This window comes from Melanerpes formicivorus, unplaced genomic scaffold, assembly GCF_026170545.1.
Source record: "Melanerpes formicivorus ecotype bairdi unplaced genomic scaffold, bMelFor1.0.p_v2 SCAF_132, whole genome shotgun sequence".
In the NCBI taxonomy this organism is placed as follows: domain Eukaryota; kingdom Metazoa; phylum Chordata; class Aves; order Piciformes; family Picidae; genus Melanerpes; species Melanerpes formicivorus.
Genome location: NW_027142484.1, coordinates 347,065 through 359,553, shown reverse-complemented (window position 1 = coordinate 359,553; position 12,489 = coordinate 347,065). Strand labels below are relative to the sequence as shown.

General features: G+C 61.4%; 1 protein-coding gene across 2 annotated transcripts in view; it reads left to right on the top strand.

The window, feature by feature from the left end:
• Positions 1 to 12,489, top strand: part of SHANK3 (SH3 and multiple ankyrin repeat domains 3) — a 253,022-nt gene that overhangs the window by 95,505 nt on the left and 145,028 nt on the right. For both annotated transcript variants that reach the window (XM_068168106.1, XM_068168105.1), the window contains exon 13: positions 12,240 to 12,427. In XM_068168106.1, coding sequence (XP_068024207.1) covers positions 12,240 to 12,427 — 188 coding nt within the window. The remainder of the gene's footprint in view (positions 1 to 12,239; positions 12,428 to 12,489) is intronic.

The following is a 12,489-nucleotide window of genomic DNA, read 5'->3' as shown; positions in this document are numbered from 1 at the left end:
CACAGGTGGCACATGGTGAGGTCATGGAGCTGCTTGCCCATGGGCACAGGTGGCACGTGGTGAGGTCATGGAGCTGCTTGTCCCTGGGCACAGATGGCACGTGGTGAGGTCATGGAGCTGCTTGTCCCTGGGCACAGGTGGCACGTGGTGAGGTCATGGAGCTGCTTGCCCATGGGCACAGGTGGCACATGGTGAGGTCATGGAGCTGCTTGCCCATGGGCACAGGTGGCACGTGGTGAGGTCATGGAGCTGCTTGTCCCTGGGCACAGATGGCACGTGGTGAGGTCATGGAGCTGCTTGCCCATGGGCACAGGTGGCACGTGGTGAGGTCCTGCACCTCCATGTCCCTGGGGAGCAGAGGGCTGGTGGAGCATGGTGGTATCCACACTTATGGATGTTCTGCCCATGGTCTTGGCTGGGGGCCATTGCTCTGCTGGAGCCACCAGGCCTGGGAGCAGCTGCTGGGCACCATCACCCAGGCTGCTGGACAGCACAGGGAGGCCTTCCACGGGCACTGGGTGGTTTTGGTGGCCTGTGGGTGTCAGTGCCATGGACCACGTGCTCCTGCTGCTGCCTCTCACTTGGTGGCCATAGCTAAGGAGATTGGCTCTGGTGCTGCTGACTGCTGCCTTTGGCATCCGTTCTGCTCCAGGAGGATGGCTGCTGGGGAGCCTCAGAGGGGCCAAGGGGCCCTTTAGTGGCAGCTAGGGTCGGGCTTTGCTTTTGGAAGTCCTCTGCTGGAGAGGAGACACTGAGCACAGCCATGGCTGGTGGGAAGCACAGCTGCTCAGGAAGGTCTGACAGGGACCTAGCACCACGGGGCCAGAGCTGGGGTCTGGAGAGTGGTGCCCAGAGCTGTGTGCAAGCACCAGCAGATGGATGTGACCCTTGGAGGACCAGGCTGCAGGTTGTCTTGTAGGTGTGGTGCTGAGGGATGTGGCTGAGTGGTGACCCAGGAGGGCTTGGTCAATGGCTGGATCTGAAGACCCTAAAGGTCTCTCCCAACCAAAATGATTCCATGATTGACTCCACTGCAGGTGCAGCTCTGAGGCCCTTTAGAGGCAACCTGGGCACTGCCAGGGAGCAAGGACAGGGAACCAAAGGGCTTTGGAGGTGTGCTGGACATGGTGAAGAAGGAGGCTGAAGCCATCTGTGCCTTGGAGAGGCAGGAGAGGGGAAGGTGACCTTAGGGGGTGCTGAAGGGGCTGCAGTCCAGCAGGGCTCATGGGAGGGGAAGAGAGTAGCTCTGCCAGGGTCACAGAAGCATAAAATCAATAAGGTTGGAAAAGACCTCAAAGATCATCAAGTCCAACCTGTCACCCAACACCTCATGACTACTAAACCATGGCACCAAGTGCCACGTCCAATCCCCTCTTGAACACCTCCAGGGACGGTGACTCCACCACCTCCCTGGGCAGCACATTCCAATGGCTAACAACTCTCTCTATGAAGAACTTTCTCCTCACCTCCAGCCTAAACCTCCCCTGGCACAGCTTGAGACTGTGTCCTCTTGTTCTGGTGCTGGTTGACTGGGAGAAGAGACCAACCCCCACCTGTCCCCAGATGCCTTTTGGTGGTTAGCTGCCTTTGTGCCCCTGGGAGTGAGGCCTGGAGGTGGCTGTGGCTGATGCCCTTGGCTCTGAACCCCCAGATGGCTGTTTGGGCCTTCAGGAGCATCCAGGGAGGACCAGAGGGAAGGCTCTGACCCTACTGACCTCCAGCTGTGCTCCTCCTGCCTGCTCCTGGGAACCCTCCTGGACCTGTCTTGATGTTTGCCTCACCAATAGGAAGTTCTCCAGTGTCCAAAAGTCTCCTCCTTCAGTTTGTTCCAGCCCTCTTCCCTTGCCCTTCCAACTCTTGATCTTCTCCAACAAGAGGAAATGGCCTCAAGCTGCACCAAGTGAGGTTGTGGTTGGAGATGAGGAGCAGTTTCTTCCCTGGATGAGTGGTCAGGCTGGATGAGCTTTGGAGGTCCACCCCAGCCCATTCTGTGATTCAAGTCCCCAGGCTGGGTCAGGGGCAGGACCACCAGGTTTGGGCCACTTCAGGAGAAGGAGGCTTGGTCCAGGTGGAGAAGAGCCAAGAACCTTCCTGGCAGGGACAGAAAGGGACATGGAGAAGAGGAGGCTGAGGAGAGACCTCATTGCTCTCTACAAGTCCCTGAGAGGAGGTTGGAGTGAGGTGGGGCTGGGCTCTGCTCCCTAGGATCAGGTGATGAGAGGAGATGGCCTCAGATTGTGCCAGGGGAGGGTCAGGCTGGACAGGAGGAACAATTTCTTGACTGGGAGAGTGGTCAGGCCCTGGAACAGGCTGCCCAGAGAGGTGGTGGTGGAGTCACCATCCCTGGAGGGGTTCAAGAAGCATTTGGCCATGGCATCTGGAGACAGGGTTTGATGGCCATGGTTGGGTTGGGTTGATGGTTGGACTTGATGCCCTCATGGTTTGGTGGCCATGGTGGGGTTGGGTTGATGGTTGGCATTGATGGCCTCATGGTTTGATGGCCATGGTTGGGTTGGGTTGATGGTTGGACTTGATGGCCTCATGGTTTGATGGCCATGGTTGGGTTGGGTTGATGGTTGGACTGGATGGCCTCATGGTGGTGTTGGCCATGGTGGTGTTGGGTTGATGGTTGGACTTGATGGCCTCATGGTTTGGTGGCCACGGTGGTGTTGGGTTGATGGTTGGACTGGATGATCTTAGAAGTCTCTTCCAGCCCAAGAGCCCCGCTGTGGCTCCTCTCTGGGCTGCTGCTGTCCTGCTGCTTCCCTGCCTGGATCCCAGGAGTCTGGTGGGGCAGAGCTGAGCCCTGTGCTCCAGGCTGGAGCTGTGGTGGCTCATCATGTTGTGTGATGTGTGACTCACAGCCAGGCTTGTGATAGCCTCCAAACCCACACCAGCAGCAGCAGCAGCAGCATCCTCCTGGTGCTGGTGCTGCCTCCAGTTTGAGCACCTTCCCTTCACCTGGTGTCACTTCAGCCCCAGGCTGCTTCTTGGAGCACTTTGCAGCCGCCCTGGTAGATGTGCCAAGGATCTCTTCCCATCCCTTTTTTGTTTCCCAGACCCCAGCACAGCCCTAGGGTTCTTCCCCACCTCGCTGGGGAGGCACCAGGAGGTCTCCTCCTGTCTTCAGAGTGGTGGCCACGGAGGCTGAGGGAGCCACCAGAGGCTGAGGAGTTTGGCTGCTGCTCTTCCAAGTGTCCTTGATGAGTCCCTTCTTCCTGTCACCACCACCTTGCTGCCCTCCAGGCAAGCCCAAGCACCTTGGCCTGGCCTTTGGGCCAGTGTGTCCCTCTAAGAAGTGAGGCTACCACATTTCAGTAGCTCTTCTGTTGTTTGGGGGTTTAACCTCCTTCCCCCCTGCCTCCCTACTCCCTGTTTTTGGACCATTTGCCCTTTCCCAGTCTTCTGGACATGCTCTGTGTGGCACCAACCTTCAAAGGTGACCTTGAGTTGTTCTTAGCTGGCTTTAATCTCTCCTGAAACCTCCTCCTTCCAGATGTGAGCTCCTCCAGGCGTGTCCCAGGCTTCTTAATTGATTTCTGCTCCTGGCTTCCAGGGGGGATCTCAGCTCTGCCTCTGAAATCTGAGGGCTGATCTCTGCTTTGAAGACCAGGAGGTAGCACCTTGGTCTCCTCACTTTCACCCACTGGCAGCTTTCCCTCTGCAAGAGCATCACTGACAGCTCCTGCAAGGTCTTCTCCTTGCTGGTGGAGTGAAGCCATGCTCCTCTCCCCTCCCCCTTCTCATGGCCTGATGTTTGCTCCTCTTGGCTTCTGCTCTTCATCAGCATCTCTCCATGGCAAAGCCTGAAGGACCTGGGGCTGAGAGCCTGCAGAAGAGCAGCCCCAGAGGGCATCTGAGCAATGCTCAGCAGGAGCTGAAGGAGCTGTGGGGGGCAAGAGGCTGGGGCCAGGCTCTGCTCAGTGGTGCCCAGGGACAGCACAAGGGCCAAGGGACAGCAAGGGGAAGCCAGGAGGTTCCCTCAGGAGCAACTTGTTTGGTGTGAGGGTGCTGGAGGCCTGGAGCAGGCTGCCCTGAGAGGTTGTGGAGTCTCCTTCTGTGGATCCTTCCAACCCCCCCTGGCCATTGTGCCCCTGGGCAAGCTGCTGTGGGTGCCCCTGCTGGAGCAGGGGGGGTTGGACTGGCTGAGCTCCAGAGGTCCCTTCCCACCTCACCACCATGCCTAAAGCTACCACACATTGCTTTCCCCACCATGGGAGCAGACACCAGTTTGAGTTCACAGGGCCCTCTGGAGGCATCTGTCCCACCCTGGGCTGCCCTTTAGGAAGCCCTTTCTCCAGAAGGTGTAGAGCCTGGCCTCAGGAGGTGCTGCTGACATAGCCTTGGTCTTCTCCTTGCTCTGCAGAGCTGAGGGTGGTTCCTGCCAAGTCACCTCTTCTGCCTCCATGTTTCCAGCCCCTGGAATCACAGGAGCTGCTTTGGCTGCCTCCTGCTCCTTCTCCAGACAGATGAATTGCCATGGAGATCAGCCAGGAGCTTGCTGGCCACTGGCCTGCTGCCTCCCCAGCAGCTCCTTGGATGAAAGACAAACCCTTGTTATCCCCAAGTCCCATCAGCAGGCATCAGCAGGGCTGTGGGGTGGATCAGAGGGCTCTGGGCCAAGCCTGGGGTCTGCTCTGAGAGTGCCTCTTGCATGAGGCTGCAGGGCAGGATGTGCTCAGGAGGCCCAGGGATCATCCTCCCTGCACTGAAATTCCTCCCTCTTTTGCTCTGCCCCTGAGCCCTCTGTTGTGGGGAGCCCTGCTCAGGTCTTCTCCACCAGAGCTACCCCAGGCTCAGAGCTTCTCACTCACAGAATCAGTTGGGTTGGAAGAGACCTTTAAGATCATTGAATTCAACCCAACACCACCATGGCCATCAAACCATGAGGCCATCAAGTCCAACCATCAACCCAACCCAACCATGGCCACCAAACTCTGTCTCCAGATGCCATGGACAAATGCTTCTTGAACCCCTCCAGGGATGGTGACTCCACCACCACCTCTCTGGGCAGCCTGTTCCAGGGCCTGACCACTCTCCCAGTCAAGAAATTGTTCCTCCTGTCCAGCCTGACCCTCCCCTGGCACAATCTGAGGCCATCTCCTCTCATCACCTGATCCTAGGGAGCAGAGCCCAGCCCCACCTCACTCCAACCTCCTCTCAGGGACTTGTAGAGAGCAATGAGGTCTCTCCTCAGCCTCCTTTTCTCCATGTCCCTTTCTGTCCCTGCCAGGAAGGTTCTTGGCTCTTCTCCACCTGGACCAAGCCTCCTTCTCCTGAAGTGGCCCAAACCTGGTGGTCCTGCCCCTGACCCAGCCTGGGGACTTGAATCACAGAATGGGCTGGGGTGGACCTCCAAAGCTCATCCAGTCCAAGCGCCCTGCAGTCAGCAGGGACATCCTCCCCTAGAACAGGTTGCTCAGAGCCTTGTGGAGCCTGACTTCACCTCCACCATCCCTCAGCTCTGCTAGGGGGGGGTTCACTAAAGCAGGTGCCTGGGCCCGTGCCTGCTCCTCCTGTTACTGCCTCAGTGCCATCAGCAGCTCCACTGTCCCCAGCTGTCCCCAGCCTTGTCCTGCTGATGCTCAGCCTGGGGTTGATTTATTGGTTGAAAGCCTCAGAGGATTTGTTTTGCTTCCCTTGGCTCTCAGAAGCTTTTGGATCCCTTTCATTTGTTCTACCTGCAGCAGGGATTTGAGTTTCTCCCCTTTGCTCCTTGGGGGCTTCCAGCCTGGCATCAGCTGCTGCTCCACATCCTGCCTGCAGCAGGTCCTCCAAAAGAAATGGGCAACCTGAGGGTGGAGGCTCTGGGGGTCCCCAGGCTGCTCATGGTTCTTCTGTGCTGTTGGAAGCGGTGCCAGCGCCCGGCAGCTTGGGTCAGATGCTTTGTGCCAGGCTGGTTGGCCTCCAGGTCCCACCATAGCTGCACAACATCTCTCAAGACCTGATCTGAAGCAGTGGCCACTGACCAGCAAGAGAGGAACAGAAGCTAGAGCAGAGGCAGAGCTGCTGGTAGGGCCATGAGACATGGGGGCAGCATCCTGGCACCAGGCTCCCTTGTCCCTGGGGACAGTGGGTGGTGCAACACGAGGAGAAGTCACAACACAGAGCAGTGACCAGGAGAGGCTCCCACAGCTTACCCATGGCTGGTGGGACAGGAGCTGCTGAGGGCTCATCATGGTCACTGACCAGCAATGGAACATCCTGGACTGGCTGCAGAGCTGGGCCCCTGACAACCTCATGAGGTTCAACAAGGCCAAGGGCAAGGTCCTGCAGCTGGGTCAGGGTAATCCCAGGCACTGATGTAGGCTGGGCAGGGACTGGCCTGAGAGCAGCCCTGAAGAAAAGGCCTTGGGGGTGCTGGTGAAGGAGAAGCTCAACAGGAGCCAGCAGTGAGCACTTGCAGCCCAGAGAGCCAAGCAGAGCCTGGGCTGCAGCAAGAGAAGTGTGGCCTTCCAGTCTCTGAGGGGGCTACAAGAAAGCTGGGGAGGGACTTTTGAGGGTGTCAGGGAGTGATAGAACTGGGGGGGAATGGGTAGATTGAGATTGGATGTTAGGAAGAAGTTGTTCCCCATGAGGGTGGTGAGAGACTGGCACAGGTTGCCCAGGGAGGTGGTGGAAGCCTCATCCCTGGAGGTTTTTGCAGCCAGGCTGGATGTGGCTGTGAGCAACCTGCTGTAGTGTGAGGTGTCCCTGGCCATGGCAGGGGGTTGGAACTGGCTGATCCTTGAGGTCCCTTCCAACCCTGACAGTTCTATGGTTCTGTGATGTGTTTGCCTAATCCCCCTTTGAAACTGTCCCTGCTCTTGGCACTCAGCCTGCTGCAGCAATCCCTTGATTGAGGCCAAGGCTCTCCTTCTGGCGCTCACTCCCTGTGTCTGCCACCAGGTTAACCCTTGGCTTGCTGGAGAAGCAGGGATGGGGTTAACCCCCAGGAGAGGAGGGAGGATGTTGGCACTGTACAAACTGGGGGGCTGCTTCTGCATTCCTCTTGGTGAGGCTGGAAAGTCCAACAGTGCCCTTGGAGCTGCAAGGGGACAGTTCCAAGGGCCAGGGGTGGTCTTCTGAGTCCTGCTGGAGCCAGCCTTGGTGTCTTTTATAGAACCAGAATTGTTAGGGTTGGAAGGGACCCCAAGGATCAGCCAGTTCCAAGCCCCCTGCCTCCATGAGGTCCCTTCCCTCCCCACCATGCTGGGATCCCATCCTTGGAGACATCCTAAATCCATCTGGGCAGGAGCTTGAGGAGCGGGCTGTAGGCATCCCCTGCTCGCTCCGGGGGGTTGGGTGGGATGGTCGCTGGAGGTCCCTGCCAGCCTGCCCTGCTGGGGTTGGTAGTGTGAGGCTGGGGCAGTTTCAGCAGCAGGAAGCTGCTCTTTTCCTGCTGGAGCTGAGCTGGTTCCCACCAGCCATGGTCTATTTCTGGAGCTGCCAGCCACTCGTAGTAACAATTTTGAAGCTCCAGCACAGCAGAAGCGTCTCCTCCAGAAGACACATGGGAAGTGCCACCAGCCAGGAGCTGGCAGTCAGCTCGAGGTGAGAAGGACCTGGTGAACCTTTGTAACACCTCCTGGGCGGTGGCAAAGCCTCCTTCACCTGCCCGTGGGGCGCAGCTCGGGCAGGAGGTCAGCACAGCCCTCCCCTGAGCCGAGAGCCCCGGGGCAGGGCATGTGTTGGGTGCCTCCTCCCACCCAGCTCTGAGGACAGGTGTGTCCAGGAAGGTTCCTACACAGACACCGTCTCCAGGTCCTCCAGGGGTGCAGAGCTGTGTGTGTGAGGGCACAGGGATGCTCTCAGAGCAAGAGGAGAGGTCCCCAGCTCCTTCCATCCATGCTGGGGTTGGCGCATGCAGAGCAGGGGAGCTGAGTGGCCACAGAAGAGCTGCCGGGTCCATTGCAGGGCTCCAGATCACAGCCCACTTTGAAACCAGTTGGAAGTTCTCTCATGCTAAGACCTTTCCCTATCCTGAAGCAACAAACCAGTCTGGTCTTCAGCTCCCCAGGTTCTGCAGTGGAAGCCTGGAAGACTCCTCAGAACGTCCACTGCCTCCCAGGGACATGCAGGGATGAGGCAAGGCATCAACCCAATACTACCAAGCCTGCTGCTGAGCCATGTCCTTCAGCACCACATCTCCATGGCTTTGAAACCCCTCCACTCTTCTCCATACCCCCCAGGAGCCCTCCCCACCAGGTGGCTTTCTCAGCCACCTTGCTGGCTCATGGGCAACTCGTAGTCTGGCAGCACTCCCAGGTCTGTGGAGCTGCTTCCCACCTGTCCTGGTGCAGGGGGTTGTTCCTCTCCAGGGACAGTGGAGGGTCCTCTACACTGACAGTGGACTTCCAAGTAGATGTCCACCAGGAAGCCAGCATCCCTGTGATGCCCAAGGGCAGGAGCTCTGTGCAGAAGAAGGAAGGGCAGTGACCATGTTCTGTTTGTGGCACCATGGGGAGGGTCTCCATCCCTGAGGAGCCTTGGCCCTGGTGTCTGCCTTGTGTGTCTTGTAGGGGAGGAGGAGAAGGTGGAGTGAGGTGAGGACCATAGCCTGGGATTGCTGAGAAGCTCCTCAGCTGCTTAACAAACACAGTCATGGTCCTGGCTGATGCTCTCCAGGCATCCTGGCTGCCATCCAGAGAGCAGCCCTGCCTCCAGCCATGGGGGGTGACCTGCGCCTTCAGCCTCAAAGTGACCCAGGAGGTGAAGAGCACGTTGTCAGCTCAGGTGGGGACACTCCAGCAGAAGCTCTGGACTGTTGGGGAGCATGCACCCCACTTCTGGCCACCTCCTCATGTTTTCCAGTTGGGAACACCCCCAGAGGGAGACCCTGAGCCTGCAGCCAGCTGCAGGACCCAGGCAGCAAGCGGACATTAGCATGGAACATGATTGAACTAATGAACAGCCTTTAATTGAGCCTGCCAAGAGAGCCCTGGACAAGAGTGGTGGGATCTGAGATGGTCACTAACCTCGTTAGGAACGGCCCAGAGAGCTGATGGATGGAGGCTCCGAGCTACTTGCACTCATTAAGTCCCTGAGGATTGATCGGGCGTGGGCAGGATCAATAGGGGCAGCTCCTGGCAGGGTGGGGAACCCCTGAGCGAAGCTTCCCCGTGAAAGACCTTGCAGAGGAGCCTGGAGAGCTGGGGGCTCATGGCTTGAGCTCCATCTCTTGGCCCAGCAGCAGTGTCTCCAAGTGCCACACGAGAGGCGAGGCTCTCGCTGGGGAGATGCAGCAGCGCTGGGGCAGGAACCTGCTGCGGACCCACCACAGGGGCTGGAGCTGGTCCAGGGCAGGGCAAGGAACTGGAGCACAGGGCTGGGGAGGAGCAGCTGAGGACCTGAAGAGCCTGGGGAGCTGAAGACCAGACTGGTTTGTTGCTTCAGGATAGGGAAAGGTCTTGGCATGAGAGAACTTCCAACTGGTTTCAAAGTGGGCTGTGATCTGGAGCCCTGCAATGGACCTGGCAGCTCTTCTGGGGCCACTCAGTGTTGAGCCTTGAGGAAAAGAGGCTGAGGGGAGACCCTCTGGCTCTCTACAGCTCCCTGAAAGGAGCTTGGAGTCAGCTTGGGGTTGCTCTCTTCTCCCAAAGAACAAGTGAAAAGGACCTCAAGTTGTCCCAGGGGAGGTTGAGGTTGGCCATGAGGAAACAATTTCTGGCCCTTGAGGGTTGTCCAGGTCTGGCCCAGGGTGCCCAGGGCAGGGTTGGAGTCCCCATCCCTGGAGGGGTCTCAGAGCTGTGGAGCTGTGGTGCTGAGGGCCATGGGTTGGTGGTGCCCTGGCAGTGCTGGGTCAAGGGTTGGAGTGGGATGATCTTCAAGGTCCCTTCCAACCAAAACTGTCCTGTGACTGTGATCCCGTGCCCAGGGGTGGAGTGTGGTGGCCACGCTGGCTGAAGATCAGCAGCAGCTCGTGCCCAGCCCTGGTGCCACCACAGGGAGAGGGTGGGCTCATGATTAGCATCCTGGACAGGCAAAGGGGCTTGGTGGCATCCAGCTTGTGCTGGGTCTGCGTGGGCCAGATGTGCTGCTGGAGGGAGGGGTCCTGGCTCTTGTGCTGCAGAAATGCCACCCTGGCCACCCCACCCATGTAGGTGCCCCCCAAAGTGTGTGTGCCCTGCCGGCATGGGCAGGGGGTGGGTGCAGATGGTCCCCAGGAGCTGTTGGCTCTTGCATTCCCTGCCTGCTTCTCCCCCTGGGGCTTCTGCTGACCCGGGCTGGGCTTCAGTGTCTGCAGCCACGGGAGCAACCCAGGAGGGATATGGAGATGTGTGAGGGCAAGGGCTGTTCCTTGGTCGTGGTGGAGGTCCTGAGTGGCTGCAGCTCAGGCCCCACACGCTGGGCTGAGGCTGGGGGTGCTGGCACATTCCGAGGTGACACCACTGAGGTGTGGGGACAAGTTCAACCACAGGGTTCCCCCAGTCCCAGCACAGTGGGGTGGGGGAAGGACCTCTGGAGCTCATCCAGTCCAACCCCTCCTGCTCCAGCAGGGTGCCCCACGGCAGCTTGCTCCAGGGTGACACTGCCCAGGTGTCCTCCGGAGGAGACTCCACAGGCTCTCTGGGCTCACCAGCTCCGGAGCAGGCAGTGGGCAGGGGGGGACCTTTGGCCTTGGTGTTCTCCAGGGTGTGTGGGTCCACCAGCAACTCTCTGGGGGGTGATGCCAGGCTGTGCCCCCGGGGGTCCTGGCCAGCCTGAGGGGCAGGACACGTCTGCTTGTCACAGCACTGTGTCACGTGTCCCCCATCTGCGTCCTCACACTGGCTGCAGGGGGCCTGGGGGGCAGCAGGAGGGGAGGAGGGGCATGGCCAGGGGGCACAGGGAGGCTGCGGGATGGGGGGGTGAGCCAAGAGGGGCTGGAGGTGCAGACTGGAAGGGGCTGTGGGGCTGCAAACACTGAGCGTGGGGGGGATGCAAGCATGGAGCTGGGGGGCTGGGGTCTGCAAGCACGGAGCTGGGGGGGGCTGCAGGACTGGGGGCTGCAAACACAAAGCTGGGGGGGCTGTGGGGTTGGGTGTTGCAAGCACGGAGCTGGGGGGTTGTGGGGCTGCGGGCTGCAAGCACAGAGCTGGGGGGGGGGGGCTGCAGCAGCGGCAGGAGCTGTGTCAGCCCCGATTCCCGCTCTGTATCTGCGGCTCTGATCGGGGGAGGGGGGGGCTGCGTTCGCGGCGCGCCCAAATTCGGGGGGCAGAGGGGATCCACCCCCAACCCCGGCCCTGCAGTGCCCCTGTTGTCACCCATCCGCCCGGGAGCGGGAGCTGGGCACCCCCCTGCCCCCCCAAACTGTTTGCCCGACCCGCACATTTCTCCCCCCGAGCTGTCCCCCGGGAAACCCCATCCCCAGCTCCCCCCCCCGCACTGCCCCCTCCCTATCAATACGCTGCCTCATCGGGCACTGCTCCCCCAAACTGTCGCTCCCACCTCTGGTGCTGCCCCCCCCAGATCCCCCCTCCCTTTGCCCAGGTGAGCCCCCCCCATGGTGGTGTGCGTGTCGTGTCTCCCCCAGCTCGCCCCTGGCACTGCACCTCACCGGGGACCCCCTCCCCATTTCCCCTCGGATACTGCCCACGCCCCCCCCTCCGCCCCGGAGTCCCTCGGTTTCTATGCCCCCACACACCCCCCGGGATCCCTCTCCCCACCTCCCCCCCGGTGCTACCCCTCTAGCATTTCCCCTCCCCCGTCACCGCTCTCCCTGCCCCTGGGACTGCCCCTCCCAAGCGCGCCCCCCCCGCCCGGAGTCCCTCCCGTTCCTGCCCCCCCATCTGCCGTCCGCCAGGGGGCGCCCCGGTGCGCGTCCCCGCGGCGGGCCGGGGCCGGGGGGGGCGCGGCGGGGGCGCGGCGGGGCCCCGGCGCCGTCTCCCCGCCCGCAGGGGGAGGAGCCCGCCGGCGGCGGCGGCTGCCCCGGGCCATGGTGCGCGCAGCGGCGGCGGCGGCGCGGCGCCGGAGGGAGCGGAGCGCGGCGCGGGGCGGGCGGCGCCGCGCCATGGAGCCGGCGGCGGGCGGCGGCCCCCCAGCCGCACCCGGTGCCCGCGCCCGGGCCGCGCCGCGCCGGCCGGGGCTGCGCTGAACCCCGGCGCCGGGCCCCGGGCGGGCCCCCGGACCCCCGGTCCCCCGTCCCCCCATCCCGGACCCCCTTCCCCCTGACCCGTCCCCCGCCCCGCGCCCCCCGCCATGGCGCAGCCCGCGGGCCGCGGCGGGCCGAGCCGTGACCTGCCGGGCATCAGCACCGTAACCTACGTCTTCGTTTACAGCCCCGGCGGCCCGGCGGGGCCACCCGGCCCCGGCCCCGAGCCCGCACCGCACGCCGCTCCCGCTCCGCTGCGCGGCCCCAAGCGGAAGCTGTACAGCGCCGTGCCCGGCCGCCGCTTCATCGTGGTCAAGAGCTACGCGCCGCAGGGCGAGGGCGAGATCCAGCTCAACCGCGGCGAGGCTGTCAAGGGTGAGTGAAGGGTCCGGGAGACACCCACCTGCTGCGGGATCCGGGCTGGGGCGGGACACGGC